The 26,971-nt window shown below is 40.7% G+C and overlaps 1 protein-coding gene, 1 long non-coding RNA gene and 1 pseudogene across 2 annotated transcripts; 1 reads left to right on the top strand and 2 right to left on the bottom strand.

The window, feature by feature from the left end:
- Positions 1-2,518: 2,518 nt before the first annotated feature.
- Positions 2,519-3,525, bottom strand: LOC134467005 (interferon-gamma-inducible GTPase 10-like; annotated as a pseudogene).
- A 3,113-nt stretch (positions 3,526-6,638) lies between these two features.
- On the top strand, positions 6,639-9,232 carry LOC134467436 (uncharacterized). Its single transcript, XR_010038550.1, has 4 exons — positions 6,639-6,679; positions 7,278-7,364; positions 7,951-8,222; positions 8,577-9,232. It is a non-coding gene; the product is annotated as an uncharacterized LOC134467436 (long non-coding RNA).
- Positions 9,233-16,093: 6,861 nt separating this feature from the next.
- On the bottom strand, positions 16,094-17,227 carry LOC134467004 (interferon-inducible GTPase 5-like). The gene has a single exon (XM_063220934.1). It carries the CDS (start codon positions 17,225-17,227, stop codon positions 16,094-16,096), a length of 1,134 nt encoding a protein of 377 aa, XP_063077004.1.
- Positions 17,228-26,971: the final 9,744 nt, after the last annotated feature.

The following is a 26,971-nucleotide window of genomic DNA, read 5'->3' as shown; positions in this document are numbered from 1 at the left end:
AAAACAATAAAATGTTCAAATTCACATTTTTTTTGCTTTAGATGAGGGACAGGTATGTGCAAGATGTAAATAAATTTGAATGAACCCCAAAAAATTATTTATACAGTGGTATTTCCATATAAACTCCTCGGGGTCATAAATGACCCCACTCGGTCAGATTAGTCGCAAAAACAGGCCGGTCGCTTGAGGGTTAAACTACTGTATATACACTCCTGCAAAGGCATACATTTGGAAAGGATCTCAGAGTGCACAGTGATTTTTTACGTGATTGATTGTTTTATTTAACTTCAACATGTAAAGCGCTATATAAAACTTTATATAAAAGCGCTATATAAAACGTGTATTATTAACTTCACAACAGAAACAGTCGACCATTTTCTCAACAGGCATTGCTCAAAAGGACAACAACCAGACACTTAATCAGATTGAGAATGCTATTGTAAATGCTAAATGTAAAAAAATATTCTTAAGTCATAGTTAGTAGCGTACTGTACATCATGTTAAAAGTAATAAAAATAAAAAAAAACACTCATGATGTAAAACCGCATAGTAAATGCATAATAAAACCAGATATATTCCGTCCTACTGCAGATCTGCCATTTCGAGCACCTCTTTGGCTACCCTGTACAGTTCATCCAGACCCTCTTTCAGCACAGCCCGCATGGCAGCAAAGGACACTCCAAAAGCTGCAATGGCACCTGCAACTGGTATTAGGCTACACTGTAAGAAAATTTCCCTGCAAAATAACGGCAGTTACTGGCAATTATATTTACCTGTAATTCTACTGTTATTTCACACCAAAAATCAAATACAGCTCATTGCTGTTTAATGTATCACAGTATATAACATTTTTCAGCAGCAATTGAACTGTTAAATAACAGTACTCTACAGAAAAATAACAGTACATTTCAGTTAAAAAGTTGAATTGTACTGTGTGATGACAGGCAAATACTGGGTCATAGTTGTATTCATGAATATGGCCATGGCAACTTCCCACCCCACCCATCATTCTCCATAACTGTGGTACCCTGGCCATGTTACCACCCCACCCTCCCATCGTTCACCATGACTGGAGTGCCTTGAGCATGATACTATGACGCTATGCTGTATTGATAAAATGGTTTGCGGTGGTCCTTTGAAAGTGTGGGCATGAATAAAATTTCAGAGTACGCAGTGCTATGTTACAATGATAGTGTTCAAGGTGGGCTTTTTACTGTATCTCTTGATGAGCCAATGATGAATATAGCATTGGTCAGTCTTTAAAAAATTATTTTGCACCAAGTAGCACAGCAAACAAGCAGCACTACAAGCTAGCTCTCAAAGCAATGCCTAATTTGCAGCAGGCACATTATATGCAACAATGCCACAAATGATGCCACATACAGCAAGCTTTCACAAAGAGGAAAGTGTGCAAGCATGTAAGCAAGCTTGTAGGCAAACAAGTGCTATGCTGTGCCATGCAGGCCAGCCAGCAGGCAGGCAAGCAACTGAAGTGTGGATAGTGGATAGATTATATACAGGTGCAAAAGTACCATGTGACCAGAGTCATCAGGCCCTTGGCAGGTGACGCCCGTAATTGAATAATGGCATAACAGCCCTACTCAGGTGAGGCCAGGCACTGATTAGCAGATTGGTTTAGATGGGGCTGCTTGTTGCAAGAGTGTTACAAGTTCTTAAAATGTTTCAGGCATTCACACTTTCATCACTATCAAAATGCATGTGCTACTCACACTTTGCTGCATCAAGCACTTTTTAAGTATTGTAGTTTCCTTAGAAATTGTTTCATCATGCTTGATAGTATCAGTTAATCTTTAACCAGTCAGAATGACTTCAGTTCTTCAGGTGGTATTGAAGTTTGATGGTGATCACAGACAAGTGGAGGATGAATGGGTTTCAATGGTGCTGCCTAAAATAACTTGTTATTTTCTAGAGATGCACCGGATCCGGTTCCGGTTCCGGATCCGTCAGGATAATAGAGTTTTTCACAGGGTCCGGGTCCGGCAGGATCTTAAGCAGTGGATCCGGTATCCGGCATGTTACCTAAAAATCAGGGTCTGGTGCCTGTCTAGCCTAGGCTTTTCAGTCTTTCACAACCCAAGTTCAAGTTCAAGTTCAAGTAGGTAACCCCAATCACTGCATGGAGTGAAATCCCTTTGGAAGCGGCTATTGCAGGCAGTGTGGCAATAAGCCAATGAGTCTAAAAAATAGTTTGCGCCAACGTAATAAAAAGGGCCCACGTGTGCGAGTAGACTATATGTTTCAACCCTTTTGTAGGATCCGGTATCCGGTTCCGGATCCGGCAGGATCTTATTCAGTGGATCTGGTATCCGGCAGGATCCTAAAAATCAGGATCCGGTGCATCTCTATTTTTTTCCACAACGGCGAATACTGCTATTGTGCAGTACTTACTGTTTATGCTCAATATGTGACTCAAAGTAATATTTTCACAGTAGTTGTCTGTTTTTTCGAAAAACGGTAGAATGCTGTTGCAGAATTGCCGTAAATAAACAGCTATTTGTTACAGTGTAGACATAGTTCCAAGACCAGATGCAACCTCTAGTTTTGTCAGCATGCTGGATGTGAGCATGGACTTGCCAATTCCCTGGATCAGTTCAGAATGTTTCACCTCTTCCAGTATGGGCTTATTCACTCGCTCTGACAGCTTACCCAGGGCTTTCTCAGATAGACCAAATGAGTAGTAGATCTTGGTGATAAAGGACAGCACTACGGTAGTGTCAAGAGCAAATGAGAGACCTGGCACAGGGGCTGCACCTATGCCTCCAGACACCACAGCCAGTGCCCAGACGGTTTTCTTGAATATACTGTACTTCTCTTCAAGGCACTGCTTCGAGTACACAGGCAAACTCTGCTGTAGTGCATGCGTCTTTTCACTGGGAAGATCTCTTTTCAGAGTTTCCACCAGAGCTGGGAAGTCATACCTCTTCAGGTCATTGGATGTGATGAGAAAGACAGGTGCCCCTCCCAGATCTCTGAGATTGTCCTCACAGTCTTTCCGTATTTTGAGTAGTATCTCTTCCTCTGTACCCCCTCCATCCTCAATCTCATTTTTCACATCTTTGTCGATCTTGGAGCGAACAAAGTAAAATTTCTTCTTCTTTTTCTTGATTTGTTTAGCAAGATTGAGGTCATTCTCTTTGAATCTTGATGCACTCACTATGATAAAGAAATCATACTTCTTACCCTACTTTCTTCATGCACTTTGCTTTGAAATGATGGGCTCCCTATTCCTGGCAAATCCCAGATCTTTATATTGGGTATTGTAGGGTGGAGATACTCCATGGGCTCCATTGTAGTTTCTGTCATCCCAGTTGGGGCCCAGCCTTCATCTCCTCTTTGAACACCTCTGATGGCATTCACAAAGGAGGACTTTCCTACACCAGTATCTCCGGTTATAGCAATGTTGAGCACTACTTTCTCTAATCCATTGATTGTGTATTTGGCTTTGGCTATGGCCTGATCCATTGTCTGTTCACCAGAGTCTTCCAGTAGAATTGCGTCATCCATAATCTAAAAAGACAATTTCCAGCTCCAGTAATTAAGTAGGCCTATATTACTGATGATGATAGTAACATTTATATTTCTATACTAATGGCCAATGATCCTCAATTAAAAGCTGATTAATTCAAATGACAAGTAATCCTCAGTAAGTGGCTTTCAAGCATTAATGTTAACTTCTAGATTTCAACTATGAGCTACATAGGCTTACGCAATAACAATAATTTGTAAAAAGGCAGTATTCATACAAACTATTTCAGTCAGATTCCATGGAAAGTAAGGCTAAAAATGCATATTAACATTTACTTTTCGTAACACTTTATTTTAGGGACACATCTATTAGCATTAATACATACAATATTAATGCCTGTGTAAGTAACTTGTAAGGCATGTACTAAGCAAAATAAGACAGTTGTTAAGCATGTATTCACAAATGTCTTGTTCATGTCCAATTAGGGATTTATTACTAATATAACCTTAGTAAGGACCAGTAAGCCTATATTTCTATTTATTAGTAAGTAGTAAGTGGCAGAATACAATGTGTATAAGCTCCCGACACACTGTGTGAACAAACCCTGAACATTGTGAAAACAGATGCGAAATAAGGGTCCCTATTCTAAAGTGATGCATTACTCTGCCCAGATGGCTTAGGGCCCCCGCACTGCCAAAGTCCATTGTTACCTAGGGCCCCCACACCACCCAGGCCAGCACTACCTAGCCCCCCTGATCAGCTAAGTGAAAGGGTATATTAAATAATTAATACTAATTTAGTTGAGACATATTGGTAATAAATCCCTTATTGTGCATGTACAAGACATTTGCGAATAAATGTCTAACAACTGTCTGATTTTCCTTAGTACATGCCTTACAAGTTACTTACACAGGCATTAATATTGTATGTATAAGTGCTAATAGATGTATCCCTAAAATAAAGTGTACCTTACTTTTAACTACATAGTTGAATGAAAGTGAAAATGTAGTGAAACTTACTTAAGCAGTGTTCCTCTGTGGCCTGCGCAAATATGGAAATCTAATCCTAAAAACAACAGAAGACTTTAGATAGGCCTACGCAATTCTAATGTTCTGTGACTGAGCACAAAATGAGGCATCATGGAGGAAGCTGCCGTTTTATTGGTGACCTGCTGCATATTCAGTGGTGCTTCGTACTACAGTCAAACACCCTGCAACCCCGCCCCCCTCCTCCATTCCAACATACCGACTCATTGCAAATACTGTTGCTGAGCATTTAGCTAAAATCACAATTTGTAACTGAATTCAAATAGCTTTTTAAACATGCCATATTAGCGTTAAATGCCTTACAAGACAAACTGATATGAGGCCTCTGATATGAATGTCAATAAGCTTGTGTTACTGGAAGAGAACTGTGCCCCTCCAGCTCAAGCCGTCTGTCTCTGCCATCCAGTCTCTCTAGATACAGTACTTCCAGTCAAGACTGTTCTCCGTTGTTATACCCAAGTGGTGGAACGGTCTCTTAAAGGCAGCAAGACTGAGCACATATCTTGCAGCCTTCAAGAAGCAAGTAAAGACTCTCCTTTTGCGTGATCTACTAGACTAATGTTTGAGCTGCCCTAGCCCCAGGCCAGACTCTTGACATGATGTGTATGTATGTATGTGTGTGTGTGTGTGTGTGTGTGTGTGTGTGTGTGTGTGTGTGTGTGTGTGTGTGTGTGCGTGTGTGTGTGTGTGTGTGTGTGTGTGTGTGTGTGTGTGTGTGTGTGTGTGTGTGTGCGCGTGCGTGCGTGCGTGCGTGCATGCGTGTGTGTGTGTGTGTCATATAAAAATCTTCATCATTCGTTAAAAAAACTTGTAATACTTGTACTTGTAAAACGTGTAGTACTTGTGCATGATTTTACAACATCCTTTCCCAATGGGAAGTTATGGGGTGTATGTTGCTTTCAAATGCATACAAATGTCTATTCCCACTACTCTCTAATATGTGACCACTATTCAAAGTCATGTTTCTGTCCTCAAAGAACAGCTAAATACCTATGACATACGTTTAAAAAAACAAACAAACCCTGATTTGAATATATTTCAATGGAGATAACTCATTCCTTGACTGTGCTCCGGGATGATGGTGTTTACTTAGCCTATGTCAACTGTGTGTTTATGGCTGGTTGTAACTGTGGTGTAATGGGTGTCCAACAGAAGAGCCACTGTTTGACACACCTGGTGTTTAATAAAAAAAAAAGTCCCCTGCTCCCAGAGGGGAAAAAATTTCATGTCCTTTATTGTTTTATCTCCTCTGTTTTTATGGCTTGATGAAGCACATTGAACGACCACTGTGTTTGGTATACACTTTACACAGATACAGTAAACTTGCATAGCCTTGCCTTGCATTAACCTTCACAATACTCACCTACTGGCTTCAGGAAACAAGCAAAGTAAATGATAAATAAGTGAGTGGTAAGGGATGATCAAGAGGCATCATGAAGTGACACCAGTTGAGAATTCAGCCATTGTCTGACTTGAGGGCAATATTCTGCTCACTTAAAGACCTCATGACACGTGGAGACGACCCTTTTTAGTTCAGTCTGAAATAACTATTAAATTCTAGTTGAGATGCATCCATATGACAAATATTACTAGTTCTCCTGTTATTTCCAAAATTTGAACACGCGCCACTAAATTCGACATGCCAGTGGCCCTTCCATAAAATGACGTATGCTCAGGAATGCCGCCACGCCACACCTCTCTGTTTACACCTGACTGCACGTGCTGTCAACCATCCTGACAGGAATCGATAGAGTGTACGTTCTTTCTCGAATATTTTTTTAACAACATGCCCGAGCGGTGCGTTGCAGGATACTGCTCAAACACCAGGGAGAGCGGTTTCACACTGCATCGCTTTCCAAAAGACCCTGAATTGAACTTGCTGTGGACTCGCAGGACGAGAACTGATCCCAAAGGAACACCGTGGAAGCCAAGCTCTGTACTGTGTTCTGCACATTTTCTGGATAAATGTTACGACTCGACCCCGGCTCTGAAGGAGCAACTTGGAATTGATGTTCGTCTGAAGAGGGTTTTGCGGCCCAAATCAGTGCCGAGCATATTCCCTCGGGGGACAAGCTCGAGGGGGGCGAGCGGCACCGACGCCAGTTGCAGGGGGTCTCGTGCTCTGGAGAAAAGGCAGCGGCTGGAGGTAGGCTGTACCATCTTATTTTGGACTGCATTCTAATCATGAACTCGAGGGAAAGGAAGTGCAAAGAGGTTTGTGTTTTATCACCGCGTAAACCACTTGCTTGGTGAACGGTAGTTGAAGTTGGTGCCAGTTCTGAACACTTCAACAAAGCTTGCTACTAAAGTGCTTCAGCCGTGCATCTAAATTAATCTCAGAGAGTGTTTGCAAAAAAGTCAAGTCGCCTTCCTACATTTCAGTTCGCCGCCGTAGGCCTACAGTTACAGTAAAATTATATGTGTCTACTGGTAAATAGTCTACTGTAGGCCTACCAGCTGAAAAGACAATCAATGCAACTCTATGCGACTGCCACCCCCCCCCCCCCCCCATCAGCGTTGTGTCCGTGACTAATGGAGCATGAACCTACTCTACGTGTTGACAAATAGCCTACTCTTGTCAGAAACCCAAGCGAACATGCAGTAACCGCTGTTATGTAATGTCATGTAAATTTGCAACTTCTTTCTGTGTTCAAGAACAATCTGCTGTCATGTTTGTTTTGGGTTTGCAGTAGCGGTTTTTTTCTCTCCTATTCACGCGGCATCATATTTATATAATGTTTCAGATACTCCAGGAATGCCAGTCTGAGTAGGCCTATGTTGCTGCAGAGGAAAGAGATGGCTTCACTGCTGACGGGGTCCCATCAATTGATGTAAGTTTTGGTAAACTGTGTAGGTCAACTAAGTTAGGCTACTAATACAGATCACATTTGACTACACACCACACTCTCAGACCTTACACTGGTTGGGTTTAGTACACCACATGGGTCTACTTTTTGCTCAGATAGGTTCTTTGTGTTGGGAAAGAAACCTTTTTTCAATTATTATTTTATTTTTCCTTTTACACATACACACACACATTTTATATGTGCTCATATTCATGTTCTTATTTATTCATGTGAACTCAACAAAAGATCAGCACTGTGACTTTTGCATACAAGCATGTCTGAGGCGACCAACAAGGACTGTGACTATGCAGTTCTAAGGAAGTGTAGCCTACATTTTATATGTCTCTACACATATATTGGTACATACACACCCCACATTATTTCATCCCTGCATTGCCCCAGGTGTGTGTGTGTGTGTGTGTGTGTGTGTGTGTGTGTGTGTGTGTGTGTGTGTGTGTGTGTGTGTGTGTGTGTGTGTGTGTGTGTGTGTGTGTGTGTGTGTGTGTGTGTGTGTGTGCCAGATGTACATTACATTCACTATTTATTGATTCATCTACACATGTTTACTCAGGTGTCAAGAAGAAGTTGCAGAGCCTTGGTCAAACCAGAGGTTGCCAGGATGTCAAACCCTGGGTGGGAAGTATAATAAACCATCTGTACTGGGCTGTGGTCTCGACGCCTCCTGAAAATGTTCAACTTGTGGTGGACAAATGGACATCAGTTATGGATCACATCCACAACAGGCATACCGGATTCGAGGGACTGTTCTCTTATTGTGCACACAGAGTCTTGGAAGGCAGGGAACAGCCTGTGTCACTTTTCATACAAAGGGATGGAGAGCAGGTAATCATACAGAAATATTCAGTGAAACATACTTTTAGGACATTACATTATACTTGGTAGACTCTTTTATCCAAAGCTGCTTTCAATCAAGGACTTAGCTACAGCTTGCAACATTCCCAGTGCACAAAAAATGTACAGAGCAATGATTGTAAATGTCTCAGGACTTGCACTTTTGTTTGTTTCAAAAGACATTATCACAGGGTAAGGAAGAGTATGTCTCCGATAGACTGGGGCCATTTCTGAAGTGACTATAGAAAGTTCATAGCAGATAAGATTAGGTTTTTGAGATGTACTAGTGTGCTATATCTATTGTAGGATTAATTTGAACCTTGTCCCCATATTCCTCTGCAACAGGCTATGCTGAAGAGCTGATGCGGATGGTGGAGGCCATGTGTCGAGTTGAGGACTACAGCTGTGATGACTTTGACATTCCAGACCTATCCCCTGTTCCAGAGCCACTGAGTGCATCATGTGAAAAGCCGGATAAGAGGGCAGCAGTCAGTACACACACACACAACACGCTTTAGCGCCACAAACAACCCTTCAATATAGACATTACCAAAAGTTTGATGCCGGTAATTCCAAAACCACAGTACAGGGTGTGTTGGAAGGACACTTTTTTCTCTCTTTTTTTCACACTTATGCATACAAATGGTTCCAACTCAGGTGACTTATCTGAGTAAAAAGTAGACCAATGTACTTGTCGTATGTTCAGCTGATTCTCCACTGGTTGGATTGAGTTTGCGGTGATAGTATGTGTAGCTCTGCTCCAGCAGGGGGCACCAAAGCTACACACTCACCATCTGTTGTGAACCAGGCCAGGTCCTCGTTAGGTTTTTAGTGTTTTTTTTAGTAATGACAGTCTCACTGTACATAAGGTACAATGGCATACATGGTGTTACAGTTATGTATTATGTGCTACTGTTGTAATTACACCACAAATGTACTCATACTTTTGTTTAAAATTGGACAGAGCTGAACTGCATGTAATAAACACATTTATTTTCATATTTTCTGTGAGTGCATTGATCTACTGTGTTGGGAACCACCTGCTCCATCCTCTCCTTGGGGTTCTGAAAAAGGTTATTACAGGGTGTGTAATATTAGCTTTAGTCATTTGAGATGGAGAGACCTTGAGGTGATATTTTGAATATCCTACCCACTCATTTCATGTCTGTGTTGCTACAGTGCCCCCCAATACCCATGTGGGCTTTCATTGTATTGTCCCAGAAGTACTGCACAACATCTTGGACACCACATGATAAAGACTACTAGATAAGCTTCCATGGTGAAGGTGTAAGTTGTCAGTTTGCTAGCAAAAATGCCCAAGTAATTTTATGGGGCAAAATTAGATTTTTCCATACCCTATCCCCGTCATTTCTGTCTTCCTGCCTCAGTCATTGGTCAATCACAACTCTCAGAAGTTAAAAAAACAGTACCTATCAAAACCTAAGAATGATTAGGGACAGAGCTATAAGGAGGACAATTAGGGCATTTGCAACTAGTCCAAGGGCCCTCCTTTAGGTAATGGGGGCCCTAACGGGCTGTATGTGGGGGCCCTGGCGGGCTGCATGTGGGCCCTATCTATTTGCCCTAGCGCCCTGTGTGCAATTGTTCCACCACTTTGAATGTCTTAGTCCGCTTGACTTAGACATTGACACACACAATATCGCAGAGGCCGTTCGTTTACATCTGTTTAGGGTTTTTTATTAATACATTTCAGTAAATCAAAGGTGATGGCCATGTGTTTTAATTTAATCTCCAGGCTTCACTGTCTGAGTAATCATATTTTTGATGTTTTAATACAAAGTTTGAGTCTTAAACAAAATGGTGATGAAACTTTGAAACACTTCTATATTATATTGCATTTTTCTTATGTTACTTTTGTGTTGAAAGCTGAAATTGGCGATGGATTACTTTTCAATGGAAGAATGGTATTGTTTATCTTTTGTGGATAAGCACAATATATTCAATCGAGAAGATCTCACCCCTATTGCAGTCAGGGTGGCATTCTTCTATGAAATTATTTACTCAATATCCATATCAGAGTAATTAGCACATGATGGGTATAAAACCTGTGCAGTGTAGCAATTCCATGCCCTGGGCACCACAGTTATGGTTGTGGATTAGGGCGGGCCACCGTTCTATGATCAGATCATCTCGGTCATGGAGGTGTTTGGGGGGTGGGACTGCCTTATGCTCATGTTGAAGAGCAAAGGTTCACCAGAGATGGTGTACAGAGGGAGGAGACAATTTGTAAGGGAGGTACCCTGACCAATTAACTGTTCCACCCCTCTACCTACCATGACTGTGATGGCCTGAGCATGGCATAAGGCCACTGATGCTGAAACATTCAATGTGCATTTGACGTTGATGTGCATTGCTTGAGACATTTTCAGTGAATGCATTTAGTATGGAAGAACATGGCAATAGGACATATGTCAAATCATATCATTATAACATTGTCTGACCAGTAACTCTCATTATATTTATTATGACATCAAGTGAACTGATAAGCAAAGAACTGAGTTGTAAAAGTAAGCTTGCAGGAGCAGGTAGGGATTATAAGTCTAAGCAGGATGGGAATGGTTGATGCAGTCAAGACTATTACAATTTGTACAAGATTGTTCCAATGGTTCATCACTTTATTTCAGGATATCGTCTCTGGAATAACACTAAAAGAAAAATGTTCAACTGTTTGTTTCCTAAGAAGTTGACTCGTCTCTTCTCAAAAAGTAATAGATAAAATAAATCCAATACATTTACATCTTAGGTGATGCTGCTGGTGGTGGTGGTGTGTGTGTGTGTGTGGAGGGGGGGTGGGTCCTCAAATGTGGTCTTTGCCCAGGACCTCAGACTTCCTAAAACCGCCACTGCTGAAGTTGTATGTTTGGTGTCACCTAGGCCAAGGGGCGTGGGGTCGCGAAACTGTTCTTTGCCTAGGACCTCAGACTTTCTAAAACCGCCACTGGTGAGGTTGTATTTGGCGCCCCCTAGGGCTATTTGTTGTACGCTGTTGTGAGTTGCAAAATGAAGACAAATTCATGTGAAGCTACAGGTAACATGTATTGACATTCATTGTCATTTATTTATCAACACTTGTGCATGAGCAACATCACAGGCTGTTGTCCTGGAACCCCCTGTAATCTGTAGAGGGAAAAGTTATCCGGATGGACCACACCACAAAGGAAGGTAAGGGGACCTTGGCGTGTATTCCCAGGTAGTCATAGCTAGATCTAAGAAATTGTCTATATGCAGTGTATCTCTTCCACCTAAATGTTGAAAGATGATCAGAAGAGAGAAAAAACAGATGAGTTTTAGATGTAGGCCTGCATGACAAGTTTACATCATTGATATGAAATCATACGGTTCCTACTATTCCATACAAATGGTTTTACAATATGACTAGGCTACTCACTCGTTCCCTCTACGTCCCCGTAGTCTTGCCGGTAGTGGAAATATGCGGTGCGGAGAACGTGCTCGTTCAGACAAACGGGCTGAAAGCCAGAATGCTCTGTTACGCAGCGAATGTGTCCCGCTCCTCTTCTCTCCTGGCGCAAACTTTGGGCTGCTCACGGCAGCACACAGAGTCCTTTACTGTTTGCATCGGCGCACACCTCCCACAAAAACACCTAAAATGCGACAGATAAAGGCACGAATGTTGGAAACAATCACAGAACTTCACAAAGTTTCAATGTCGAGTGTTGATTCGCGTAAAAGTCCGGAGTAGCCTATTCGCGGAAGGAAAGGCACTGGAGCCAAGCCATGGCGCAGGGCAAACTGCGTAATTGGTCTGACGGCCTTGGTGTTCCTTTATAAAAACAAATAATAATATAGGCCTAACTACATAAAGATGAAGACAATGAGGCACTGAGACGTAAAATCATTTTGCGATCGGTACAGTCCCCTACCTATGGCTATTAGGCTACTTTTGGGATGTGATAAGTAGACTGCACACAAATGCTCGGTGGTACAAACAAACGATACAACAAAGTAGGCCTACACTATCTTACGGAGTCTACTCTCCGTTCATTGTCAGGAAAATGAACAAGAAGGTAGTTACCATTCCACGCGCTGTAGCCTGCCAACGTCTCTTGGCATCCCGCGGTCTGTCACAGCAGCACCACCGACAGCGCCTTCTGCTTCGCCATCCGAACTTTCGGAGCCTCATCGCTTCATCTCATCCAGATACGGCTCGTAGCCTAGGCCTATCTGTAGGGCATAATGCCTCCACCACTATCGTCCAGTATCGGGTTGGACTCTTCTACTTTCAAAAATGTTTCAGGCTCCGAGTATGCGTCAGATGAGTTGTCTAGACCCACTACGGAATCCATGTTAGTTGTGACAGGTAATCCTGACAGGCGTCAAGACAGTCCTGATAGGCCTATAGATTCCTGAGCGTGCGTCATCGGTCACGTGACGGACTTGTGGGAAGCGCGCCAGCAGATGTCAAAAATCTCGCTGTTCAAAGGCCATAAAACATCATGTTTTCTATCATAATGATCAAAACCAACTTCAAGTGACTATATTTTATGCTTACTTTCAATGTGTTTGTGTATTTTACAATATTTCCCAAGTGTCATATGGTCTTTAAGTAATTTATAATTAGTGATGATGGAATTGAGATGGCATTTCAGTGGCGTTACATTGTCTCACAGTATTTACAGTGACTTGCTTTTAAAATTAATTGGTTCTACTTGGTAACTATTAAAAACTGCATTTGTAGTGAATCAGATTCAAGGATCTTCTTCTTGTTTCTGATGAGTGGTTATGTTCTCCACAACGGCAGCATAATGCCATGGAAAAACAAGTATATCTTAAAAAGCACTTACAAATTGAAATTGTTTCGTACCAATCTGAGGCTGTAATGGGAATCTAAATTCAGCACCTACTGTGCCTGGCCAATGCATGTTAAGACAATCAATGACAATGTGACAATGTGTTAGACAATGTGAAGACAATGTGTTAAGACAATCACAACACTAGAGGGCAATACAACATGCTGCAATGTCTTTACCCCAAATTCTGACTCCTGCCTTCACTCCTGTTTTCTCAGTTGCCAAATGATGCTTAACATCAGTGCCATATGGATATAAAAATAATATAACAAAGTACACATCAAACAAAGAGAAGAAAAAACGATATTTTAATTCAGTTTGATACATTTTGTATCAAAATAATTGTGAACGGTACCAGGACGACTTTCTATATCCGGTCATATTTGCAGTAGGCAAATCATGGCTACTTCACCATCCCATAAGTCTGTGGAAGGTCATTAACCGTATTGGTCGCCAGTCATTAGTGCCATCAGGGGCGGCTCCCCAGCGACCAATCTGGTTCAAAGGTTATGTCAATGACAATGCTTCAGTACATCCTACAGAGAGGATGTACCTATTCAAACGTAGCCTCAGTGTCATTTTTTCATGTCAGAATCGACCTTGGAGCATGCAAAGTGCTTTTTTTCTGCTTCAGGTCAGTCAATGTGAATCTGGTTCCATTCACTAATATGAAGCAGTCATATATTCATCTTTCAGATAGGTTTCTTTTTCTTCGAATTCCTGGCAAGTCACAGACTTCACAAATACAATAGCTGAGCAGAGGAAGCCTCTGAACAGAGCAATACCACCCAATTTAATTTAATAAGAAATTGCCTTCATAATACCATCTCTTGTGAATCTTGACTTAAACAGAACTGTAGACTCTCATTGCAGACTTAGGTAGGCCTACTTCACTTCACTTGTTCAATTCTCATACAAATGTAAACTGTAGGACTTGTAGTTAGGTTTGTACACTCTAAGAAAATTTCCCTGCAAAATAACGGCAGTTACTGGCAATTATATTTACCTGTAATTCTACTGTTATTTCACACCAAAAATCAAATACAGCTCATTGCTGTTTAATGTATCACAGTATATAACATTTTTTCAGCAGCAATTGAACTGTTAAATAACAGTACTCTACAGAAAAATAACAGTACATTTCAGTGAAAAAGTTGAATTGTACTGTGTGATGACAGGCAAATACTGGGTCATAGTTGTTCCTCTTCTTTGGGGGGTGTGTGTGTGTGTGTGTGTGTGTGTGTGGTGGTGTGTGTGTGTGTGTGGTGTGTGTGTGGTGGTGTGTGTGTGTGTGTGTGTGTGTGTGTGTGTGTGTGTGTGTGTGTGTGTGTGTGTGTGTGTGTGTCTGTTTGTGTGTGCCTACTCTTCGCCCTCAGGTTCTTCCTGTTCTGCTTTGGTCTCAGCTTGCAAATAGGACCTGTGTGTGTGTGTGTGTGTGTGTGTGTGTGTGTGTGTGTGTGTGTGTGTGTGTGTGTGTGTGTGTGTGTGTGTGTGTGTGTGTGTGTGTGTGTATGTGTGTGTGTGTGTGTGTGTGTTTTTCTGGTGTCAGCCTCCATTCTTGGGATCTCGTCTTAATTGTACTGTACTCACGTGTGCTTACTGTACTGTACATATTGACCACTAGGGGTCCCTCAAACCTTGTCCAATAACAACATTTTTGTTATTGAAGCATGCCCTTTGGAAAGATGATGATCAAATTAATATAAATATTCATTTGAATATAAACATATGACTGTGATGGAATGTAGCTGTCTATGGCACGATGCACTTTGATTTGATTGCTGCAATGACTCACAGTAAGACTAAAAGTAAATATTTGAAGCTGGACAACTTATACTTTTCTTAATACCCTCCGGACATCATTTGTACCAAATATGGTGCTTGTATCACCAACTGAAATATTCTGAACATTTGGACTCTAACCTGCCGGACTAATACAAATAAAATTGCCTTGTCTTGCCTTGCCTTATCTCATTCTTATTTGTGTGTTTTGTTTGTTGTTATCTACAGAATGGCTTGTGTCTGACACACTATAAGTGTTCCTCCTTTGGTCCTCTCCTCCAAACATCTCTTCTCTGTGTGCTGTGCTTAAAAAGGTAGTCTCCATCAGACTGTGGTAAACTATTAAAAACTGCATTTGAAATGAGTCAGATTCAAGGAGCATCTCTCCTTTTTGATGAGTGGTTATGTTCTCCACAACGGCAGCATAATGCCATGGAATATAGGCCTACTGTGATTTCATCTTCAAAATCACTTAAACATCTAGATTGTTTCATAGCAATCTGAGGGCTGAAATGGGAATATATATTTAGCAACTACTGTACCTTGCCAATGAATGTTAAATCATCGACTTTTATTTTAAGACAATCACAGCACTTAGGTAATGCTAGATGCCCCAATGTCTTTATCACATGTAAACTTTCATACACTGGTACACCTCATTAGAGAGGAGATGGTCTTTTTCTTGTCCCACCCAGTCAGGCGTCTTTTGTTTGGTTATCTTCCAACCCATGACCAGTATGTTTTGGGCTTCACCCACTTGATTTTTATTGTCCCAACAAATTTTGACTTCTGGCTTAGTCATGTTTTCTGAGTTGTCAAATCATGCCTAACATCAGTGTTGTATGAATATAACATAACATCACAAAGTATGCAACAAAAGAAGACACACATTTTAATTCAGTTTGTTACATATTGTATTTACAGAACAAATATACTGGCACATTGACATCATTTTACTTAGTTTGTCACATGCACAGTATCAGTTGAAACTATAGGTCTGATAAAGCATACATTTAGAATGGAGTCTGGAGTGCTTACAAAGTCAGAAGAAGGTGTATAATTTTGAAGTGACATGTTGACTTAAATTCAGGGACAGGGGTTCATTTGCTCAGGGCATTACACAGGCACAACAGACAACATACAAAATACAGAGTATAAAAACCAAACAAATTACATTCTTAAAACATTGTTAGTAACATATATCATGTTAAAAGTAATGATCATCATGCTGATATGGTAACAACTTCCCTCCTACTGCAGTTCTGCCATTCCCTGCACCTTTTTGGCAACACCATACAGTTCATCCAGACCCTCTTGCAGTACAGCCCTTGTGGTTTTATAGGACAGGGTTGCAGCTGCAATGTTGCCCACTACCGGTATAAGACTCAAAACATTGGCTGCAGCTGAAGCCAATAGTTTTGGCTGCATGCTGGATGTCAGCATGGACTTGCCAATTCCCTGGATCAGTTCTGACTTTTTCACCTCTTCCAGTATGGGCTTTCCCACTTTCTCCGACAGCCTTTCCAGGGCTTTGTCATGCAGGCCGAATGAGCGGTAAACCCCGGTGAGAAAGGATAGCACCATGACAGTGTCAAGTGCAAATGAGAGGCCTGGCACGGGGGCCGCACCTACGATCCCGGACATAGCAGACACATGCCGGATGGTTTTATTGAATGCTTGGTATTTCCAGTCAAGAGACTGCTTTGAAAAAACAGGAAGACCCTGTATGAGTGCATCCATCTTTTCCCCTGGAAGTTCTCTTTTCAGAGTGTCTACCAGATTCTGAAAATCAAACTTGCTCAGGTCATTGGATGTGATGAGAAAGACAGGTGCCCCTCCCAGATCTCTGAGATTGTCCTCACAGTCTTTCCGTATTTTGAGTAGTATCTCTTCCTCTGTACCCCCTCCATCCTCACTCTCATTTCTCACATCATCATCAATCTTAGAACGTACAAAGTAAAAGTTCTTTTTCTTTTTCTTGATTTCATTTGCAAGTTTGAGGTCATTCTCCTTGAATCTTTCAGCACTCACTATGATAAAGAAATCATGTTTTTCAAAGTGTATTTTCTTTAAGTAGGCCTTGGCTTCGAATGATGGGCTCCCTATTCCTGGCAAATCCCAGATCTTGACATTGGGCATTGTTGGGTGGGCATACTCCTTAGGCTCCATTGTCGTCTCTATTACTCCAGTGGGGGCCCAGCCTTCATCCCCTCTTTCAACACCTCTGATGGCATTCAAAAAGGAGGACTTTCCCACACCAGTCTCCCCGGTAACAGCAATATTCAGCACTACTTTATCTACAGTTTTTTTGGCTTTGGCTTTGGCCATGGCCCGCTCTGTTGTCTGTTCACCAGAATCTTCCAGTAAAGCAGTGGTGTCCTCCATGATCTAAAAAGATAAATTCAGTTTCCAGTAGGCTAATTACATGAGGCCCACTGAAGATGATGATGATGATAGTAAAATCAAATTTTCTATATTATTGACAAATGATTTTCAATTAAAAGCTGATTATTTTAAATGAAAACTAATTGTCAGTAAGTGGTTTTTAAGCATTATTAACTTCACATTTAGATTTCAGCAATGAGCTACATAGCACCATTGTGTTTTATAAGTCTGTTGAATAGATGTTAGATTTTGATATCAGATTTGATGTACACACATAAGTATAAAAAGAGAGTATCTACACAAACAACTTCAGTCATATGTCATAGAAATAGCTAAACATTTCCATTTACTTCGAACTACTAACTTGAAGGAAAGTGAAAGCAAAGTGAAACATACCTAGGCAGTGTTGCACTGTAGGCCGAAAACAGAAATCTAATGCTAAAGGAAACGGTATACTTCAGTTAATTCTAATGGTCTGTGGAAGAGCACAAAATGAAGCATCCGACTGAGATGGTGCATCTTTTATAGAAGTCCAACCACTTTCAAAATGGAGGTAGTCATTTTACTGGTGACCTTATGGTGCTTCGCACAGCCAAACCCCCTGCAGCCCCACCCCCATCCACTGACTCATGTTGTTTGCAAATACTTTTGCTTAGCATTAAGCTAAAATCATAGTTTGTAACTGAGGCCAAATGGCTTTTTCAACAAATTATAATTCAATTTCAACATATTATTCGGAACACAGAAGAAAAGCTGCATGAGAGAGAGAGAGAGAGAGAGAGAGAGAGAGAGAGAGAGAGAGAGAGAGAGAGAGAGAGAGAGAGAGAGAGAGAGAGAGAGAGAGAGAGAGAGTGATTGAGTGAGTGAGTGAGTGAGTGAGTGAGCGAGCGAGCGAGTGAGCTGTCAATGTCGTGTTTGGTTTAACTTAAATTGGAGACTGATGATGTGTGTGTGTGTGTGTGTGTGTGTGTGTTTATAGAAGAACATGCCCTTTCTTTCTGATGTAAGACACAGCTGCTCAAGCCGGTGAGCCACAACATGCATAGGATTTGTTAACCTCTCTTTGAAAACAAAGAATATGCATTGTAGGAACTGGTGTGACAATCGTAAATGTCAGAAAAGGCAGGGTAGAATTCCCTAATGTGGGATATTTTTTGTCACTTCAACTTTGGTGGTCTATTAAAATGTAATGACAACATCTCAATACAAACAAATTGCACCTTTGTTATCCTATAGTTAGGCTATGCTCTAATAAAATAAAAAGAGAGAAAAACACGTTAAGTGTTTCTCATTCGAATAATTTGAGTTTTAATGCAAGTTTGTCAAAAACCATGGCTATCCCTAAAGTGGGACACTCGGTGTCCTATTGTGGGACAGTGTACAGTATATTAAAAGGTCTCTAAAACATGTTTGAGTAAAATATTAGTCCAAAATGTCCAAAATGTTATCTGCAATGCTTAATGACATATCAGCTACACATTTAGAGCATATTATATGAATTATTTTGACTGTCTTTTATTGGTAAATATGACTGAGACTCTTTGAACCCATTACACACAATTGGCTGCTTCAACATGGCTGCTCTTTTTGAGGAAAGAACTTCCGGTTTTTGGACCCAAATGTTGTGCTGATAGCTGCTCTAATAAATTAGTCCAGAAATACTGAAATACAACTTTGATATAGATTCAAATATCCATTGTTTTATGTGGACATGGTAATTGACTTTATAGTAATTCACTGATTCTTGAGAAAGTGGCTAAAACAGGTTGTAATCTTGAAAGAAAAAAACGAAGTGAATTACAAAATAATATGGTATATCCTCGTAAACAAAGGTCTTAACTTTTCAGAAATGCACAAGGCCAATCTCCCCATTTTGATTTTTTTTCAGAAATCAGGTTTTTCTCCGATCATACCTTGTTTTTTGTCAACACCGTCAGACACAATTAAAAGCAATAAAAAGTGTATTGATTTGGTTGCATATGTATCTGGAGTTTTTAAGTGATTGTGTGTGTTTTTTGGTTCACACATACGCCTTTAAATGTTGAAAATTCACTTACATTCTATTTTAATACTGCTTCATGTGTTCTAATTTAAAAATATGTGCTGTCAGACAATGCTTACTTAATGCCTAAATAGATCAAACAATTTTTTGTAATTTCACAAATATTCGTGTAGGCTTAAATTTGCTATTACTTTGATAATTCAACAAGTCCAAAGGAAAATTTTGTAAGCACATTCATTTAAAATGTCCAAAACTCCTTCTTACGGTGGTGACTTAAGAACTGACGGTGGTGACAGTAATCTGAAGGTGGCGAAAGTTACCTAATTATTACCTACATTTAGCAAAATAAATAGCCCTCTCAAGTCAATGACATCTAGCATAAACACTTTATTTTTCTGTGTGCACAGTATGCTTGTGCATGTGTTTTTTCTTCATTTGTTAGATACTGTAGGAAGTAGGCCTAGATTATTGAAAATGTGGCATTAACAGGTTTTAAGTTGTTCAAATCCAAAATATAGAGGTGTATTATCATAGATTAAGGTCTTGGCTGTGCAGTGGATGCATTGGCCAAGCTCCCCATGTTTTACATTTTTCAGAAAATGGCCTCTTTCTTGGTTTTGTCACCAGCGTCAGACAGAATTAGAAGTAAAAAAAACATGTTTACTGTATTTAAGTGAATTGCTTTTACAATCAACATAATTGTAGATACTTATTGGAAGCATATTCTTAAAACTTGTCAAAAACATGTAAAACACATGCTTTTTTGTGAACTACATCAGATGTCACCACCGTCAGGTTTTGTGACAAAAAAACCCTCCAAATGCACCTCAGTGGAGGCTAGAGTATAAGTTTGGCTCACAATTATTACTAACATGTCTGGTAATGTTTCATTAACCAGTACAATTTAGTAAAATATGGAACAAGATGATGAGCGGAACAAAATCTGACGGTGGTGACATCTGACGGTGTGAGACAAAAAAACACTCTTTTACATATTGTGCATTTTTTGCTCACATTAGCCACTTCGTTTTCACTCTGTTTCTTAGGGGCTTCATGCCGCTTCTGAAAAAGTATATATAATTAACATTAATGTAACATAATACTATTAAAACCCCCGACGGTGTTGACAGTTTATGGTTGGGACAGTACCAGTGTCCAAACAAATTAACAAATTGAGGAGAAATTAGTAAATTTACAGGAGCTTCAGTGATGGTGAAGTATTCAGTAGAGCTGAAGGTTTGAAAAGGGGTCCTAAGTAATGACAATGACCTTGTCCATCCCTGATTTTATTGTCTTTTAAAAAAAATCTGACGGTGGTGACCAATATGCTGGACACACTTTGAGCAATCAGAAAATAGTAGTAAATATTGTTTTACACACACTATGTGCATATCTGCAGAACCACTTCAATATGGACTTTCACATCATGGTGATATTATTCAATAATATCAGTGATTTTTACATTTTAAGTCAATTGAAATGATGATGTCTGTCCTTGGGACAGCTGTTTTTACAGGGTGTGGGCAGCTTTATAGCCATGAAAAGTAATAAAATTACACTTAAATATTTCAAACGACTGTACATTTGTGTAACAGACCCCTGGGTCTTTACCTGGATTCATTTTGTTCATGAAAATGTAGTTTATTTTCAACAGAATTGGCAGTTTATTGCAGAGACATGTTTTAGCCGCTTTCTCAAGAATCAGTGAATTGTTTGACTTATTAAATTACTACTTTTACAACTGTCCCACATTAGGCAAATCTTGTGTCCCACTTTAGGGACGCACATCCTAAAGTGGGACACACTAATAATATGGTTTAAAATAAAATATTATATTATTTTATATACACCACACATTATTTTCTGATGAACATATACCTACCCAACATATTTATCAAAAAAAATTACAGTGTTGTTTTGATTGGAATTGATTTATGCCCTAAATGCAGATTTGGCCAAATGCTATGTGATTTGCCATTTGAGGGACTTCACCCAAGGTCCTTCTTCTTTGATTGTAATCCCTCCATGGAGCATTACTATACATATACTAAATCAGGATATTATGTTAACAGGATGATAGGGCTTTGATTTGGTTATAGTTTTGGTTATAGTTTTGTTAACATTTACCAACTTGGGGCAAAGCTACACCCCTTAAACCTTAAGGTGTCCCACATTAGGCATCGTCCCACATTAGGGCATTCTACCCTACCACTGCATTGTCTTTGAGGTGGAAGTGGTTGGCATTGGCATCCACATCATTTAGTTTTTTGTATTATTATTTTCTCCTTTATTTTACTAGGGTAGTCACAGCCACAGCCAATATATCATTGTGAAATGTGGTTTTGTGTCACCTCGCTGAAGCATACCATGTACAGGTATTGTTGGAACAGGTGTAGCCCCTTAATGCACGCCGTACCTCCTGTGGCACGCTGTAATAGACATTGAAAGTTAACTCCTATAGTACTACCCTACTATGACAGTGCACGGGGCCTTTAGTAATACACTCTAAGAAAATTTTCGGCAGTTAACGGCAGTTACTGGCAATTATATTTACCTGTAATTCTACTGTTATTTCACACCAAAAAATCAAATACAGCTCATTGCTGTTTAAAGACCTCATGACACGTAAAGACGACCCTTTTTAGTTCAGTCTGAAATAACTATTATATTCTAGTGGAGATGCATCCATATGACAAATATTACTGGTTCTCCTGTTATTTCCAAAATTTGAACACGCGCCACTAAATTCCACATGCCAGTGGCCCTTCCATAAAATGACGTGTGCTCAGGAATGCCGCCACGCCACACCTCTCTGTTTACACCTGACTGCACGTGCTGTCAACCATCCTGACAGGAATCGATAGAGTGTAGGCTACGTTCTTTCTCGAATATTTTTTTAACAACATGCCCGAGCGGTGCGTTGCAGGATAGAACTGCTCAAACACCAGGGAGAGCGGTTTCACACTGCATCGCTTTCCAAAAGACCCTGAATTGAACTTGCTGTGGACACGGCAAGTTCGCAGGACGAGAACTGATCAGGAACACCGTGGAAGCCAAGCTCAACCTCTGTACTGTGTTCTGCACATTTTCTGGATAAATGTTACGACTCGACCCCGGCTATGAAGGAGCAACTTGGAATTGATGTTCGTCTGAAGAGGGTTTTGCGGCCCAAATCAGTGCCGAGCATATTCCCTCGGGGGACAAGCTCGAGGGGGGCGAGCGGCACCGACGGCTGCAGGGGGTCTCGTGCTCTGGAGAAAACTGGAGGTAGGCTGTACCATTTTATTTTGGACTGTATTCTAATCATGAACTCGAGGGAAAGGAAGTGCAAAGAGGTTTGTGTTTTATCACCGCGTAATCCACTTGCTTGGTGAACGGTAGTTGAAGTTGGTGCCAGTTCTGAACACTTCAACAAAGCTTGCAACTAAAGTGCTTCAGCCGTGCATCTAAATGAATCTCGGAGAGTGTTTGCAAAAAGTCAAGTCGCCTTCCTACATTTCAGTTCGCCGCCGTAGGCCTACAGTTAGGCCTACAGTAAAATTATATGTGTCTAATGGTAATTAGTCTACTGTAGGCCTACCAGCTGAAAAGACAACCAATGCAACTCTATGCGACTGCCCCCCCATCAGCGTTGTGTCCGTGACTAATGGAGCATGAACCTACTCTACGTGTTGACAAATAGCCTACTCTTGTCAGAAACCCAAACGCACATGCAGTAGGCCTAACCGCTGTTATGTAATGTCATGTAAATTTGCAACTTCTTTCTGTATTCAAGAACAATCTGCTGTCATGTTTGTTTTGGGTTTGCAGTAGCGCTTTTTTCTCTCCTATTCACGCGGCATCATATTTATATAATGTTTCAGATACTCCAGGAATGCCAGTCTGAGTAGGCCTATGTTGCTGCAGAGGAAAGAGATGGCTTCACTGCTGACGGGGTCCCATCAATTGATGTAAGTTTTGGTAAACTGTGTAGGTCAACTAAGTTAGGCTACTAATACAGATCACATTTGACTACACACCACACTGGCCAGTAGGTAAACCCTTTCTCTCAGACCTTACACTGGTTGGGTTTAGTACACTGTACATGGGTCTACTTTTTGCTCAGATAGGTCCTTTGTGTTGGGAAAGAAACCTTTTTTAAGTATTATTTTATTTTTCCTTTTACACATACACACACACATTTTATATGTGCACATATTCATGTTCTTATTTATTCATGTGAACTCAACAAAAGATCAGCACTGTGACTTTTGCATACAAGCATGTCTGAGGCCACCAACAAGGACTGTGGCTATGCAGTTCAAAGGAAGTGTAGCCTACATTTCCCAGCTATGTCTCTACACATATATTGGTACATACACACCCCATATTATTTCATCCCTGCACAGTAAAAATTTACAAGGATTTCAGAGTAATTTACTGTGAAATCTCACAGTTAATTACTCTGATGTTCTGGTACACTATGCTACTGTGATGGTCACACGGCACACAGCAAATTAGTCTGAAATCATTGTATCACTTGCCATTTCTCACCTAACTTGCACATCACAGTATTTTACTGTGCTCTTCAAGGATAACCAGCATGACAAAGTGATAAACTAGGAAACATCACAGTAAACTACTGTGTGGGCGGAGCATCTATTAAATTATTAGTGCATTGGGGCACAACTTCAGTCAAAGACAGGTTGGGCTCTTCATTACAATCACACCTTTCATTGACATTTTCAGCAAATTATTTCATTTTGAATGTCTTATGGTATACATGTATACACCCATCATCAGTTGACTACTTTATCCCCACTCTCTGTCAAGTAACAGAAGAATGAGCTTATATATATTGGGAGATATACATGACCATCTTCATGATGGTGGGAATATGGTCATTTTTCTTGTGTACCACTTTAAATAGTACAACCCCTACAATAAACACAGAATATAACAAGGAGTAATATTTTGAAGCACACTTAATATATTCCTTCTAGATAAATGGCTCTCCATAAGTGCATTGCATGATGGGACACGATCTGAAGCACATATGTCCTAAGCCCCTCCCCCTCAGGTTGCACATATTGACATGAGGAAGTGAGAAAAAAGATGACCAAGCATGGGAAGACATGTAGCAAACAAGATGACTAAATAGTTTATTGTAAATGTCGATGAAGTGTCTGAAGGACCAGATTGTGCTATATGGCAGTCTTGGCCTAATGGTTAGGGAGGTGGACTTAAGTTCAGAGGGTTGCAGGTTCAAATCTCTCCGAACCCTACATTGCCCTAGGGACAGCAACCATTGTTGTATATTTGTATATCACTTTGAGTAAAGGCGTCAGCCCTCAACCCAACTGACATGCCTTCCCATTGAACTTTCGCCCACTTCAAGTGTGTAACAATATCTTACTGTGAACTCACAGGGAGTTACTGGCTACTAATTGCATTCATTTCACAGTAACATACTGTGAATTCGTCATATCACAGTTAACTACTGTAAAGGCGTCAGCCTTCAACCCAACTGACATGCCTTCCCATTGAACTTTCGCCCACTTCAAGTGTGTAACAATATCTTACTGTGAACTCACAGGGAGTTACTGGCTACTAATTGCATTCATTTCACAGTAACATACTGTGACATTCTGCCATAATTTGTTACTGTGAAATCCAGAGAGACTTTTCGTCATATCACAGTTAACTACTGTGCTGTTATAACAGGTGTTTGCTTCCTCTAGGCCATGATTGGGTGCATCATGTGGCTGCCTTGGCCTAATGGTTAGGGAGGTGGACTTAAGATCAGAGAGTTGCAGGTTCTAATCCCTCCTAACCCAGCATTACCCTAGGGACAGTAACCAATGTTGCATATCTGTATGTCACTTTAGGTTGCTCCTGGCCATGATGGATTGTAATTACTTATTGTCAGGCCTAATTAGAAGAAGGTCTATGATTGGAAATGTTGCTGGTTCTGCTTCCAATAAATGAAGTTGCAACCAATGTGCTACACAAACACTTTTTTAAGTTGGCACCTGCTAATGCCTTTGTCTTGGATGTGCACGCCAAAACTCCAGCATCCAATTTTAAATCAGAATATTGCCACCTAGTAAAAAAAAATAGGCTATCTTGTGAAGTGCCATTGCACAATTGAAAGTCAAATGCTTGACATGATTGACATTGCCTACCATCAACCAGGAACAATGGTAGTGCCCAATCAATCTGTCAATTAGTACCTGCCCTCACTTGAGTATATAGGACTGTTACAAGTTCATTGAATTACTTCCTGCAGCTGCCACATGCCTGATTACTCTGGTCACATGGTTAACTTTCACCTCTATATAAACTCAGACTGTCACAATGCTTGAGTTGCTTGCCTAAATGACTGGTTTGCTGGCTCTCTGTCCGGCTTGTTGGTTAGTGAGCTAACTGACCGACCAACTGACTGTTTGTTGGCCAGCTGGTTGGCTGGCTAACTGACTCTTTTGGTTGACTGTATGGCTGGTTTGTTAGCTGGCTAGCCATACAACTGACTTGTTTGTTGGTTAGTTGGCTGACTAACTGAGTGTTAGTTGGTTAGCCGGCTCTTTGGCTGGCTAGCTGACAACTGACTCTTTTGGTTGGCTGGTGGACTGGTTTGTTGGCTGGCTTGCTATTTAGTTGGTAGTGAGTATTGTGGTAGCAGGTACCCTTTTTGGTGTGTTGCTTACTTGATTAAGAAATTTCAGGATTGTCTAATTATGCTCAACTAGAGTATTCTATGCACACTGGTTAATGTACTCTCATCCAGGAGATTGCAATTAAGTGGTAATAATATTGCACATACTGCAGAAACTTGAATTTCTCTGTGGTTATGGATAGTATGGATAGTTGGATAGTATGGATAGTTGGATAATATGGATAGTTTATTGTCTATCAATACAAGAGAACAGTGTGATGGACTGGTTCCATGCCACAGTTGTCTCAGTCATGGTGGGGAATGGGAGGTGCCACAATAACATGGTAGCTACCTCTTTTGTGGTGATGAATGGAGGGGCGGGATCATGGTAGTGTGGGTAGGGTGACAGTAACTTACTGTGGTGTGGCCACAGTAAACTACTGTGAGAAGATCACAGTAAACTGTGAGGATGGCCACAGGGAATTACTGGCTACTAATTGCATTCATTTCACAGTAGTTTACTGTGACATCACGGGAATATTTTTTACTGTGTGTGTGTGTGTGTGTGTGTGTGTGTGTGTGTGTGTGTGTGTGTGTGTGTGTGTGTGTGTGTGTGTGTGTGTGTGTGTGTGTGTGTGTGTGTGTGTGCCAGATGTACATTACATTCACTATTTATTGATTCATCTACACATGTTTACTCAGGTGTCAAGAAGAAGTTGCAGAGCCTTGGTCAAACCAGAGGTTGCCAGGATGTCAAACCCTGGGTGGGAAGTATAATAAACCATCTGTACTGGGCTGTGGTCTCGACGCCTCCTGGCAATGTTCAACTTGTGGTGGACAAATGGACGTCAGTTATGGATCACATCCACAACAGGCATACCGGATTCGAGGGACTGTTCTCTTCTTGTGCGCACAGAGTCTTGGAAGGCAGGGAATAGCCTGTGTCACTTTTCATACAAAGGGATGGAGAGCAGGTAATCATACAGAAATATTCTGTGAAACATACTTCTAGGACATTACATTATACTTGGTAGACTATTTTATCCAAAGCTGCTTTCAATCAAGGACTTAGCTACAGCTTGCAACATTCCCAGTGCACAAAAATGTA

The sequence above is a fragment of the Engraulis encrasicolus genome, chromosome 17 (genome assembly GCF_034702125.1).
Source record: "Engraulis encrasicolus isolate BLACKSEA-1 chromosome 17, IST_EnEncr_1.0, whole genome shotgun sequence".
NCBI classification, from domain to species: domain Eukaryota; kingdom Metazoa; phylum Chordata; class Actinopteri; order Clupeiformes; family Engraulidae; genus Engraulis; species Engraulis encrasicolus.
The sequence above is the reverse complement of the archived record's forward strand: the minus strand, read 5'-3'. Positions and strand labels throughout refer to the sequence as shown.

Coding starts and splice junctions, on each gene's coding strand:
- LOC134467004 (XM_063220934.1), bottom strand. CDS start 17,227: ATGGAGGACACCACTGCTTTACTGGAAGATTCTGGTGAACAGACAACA.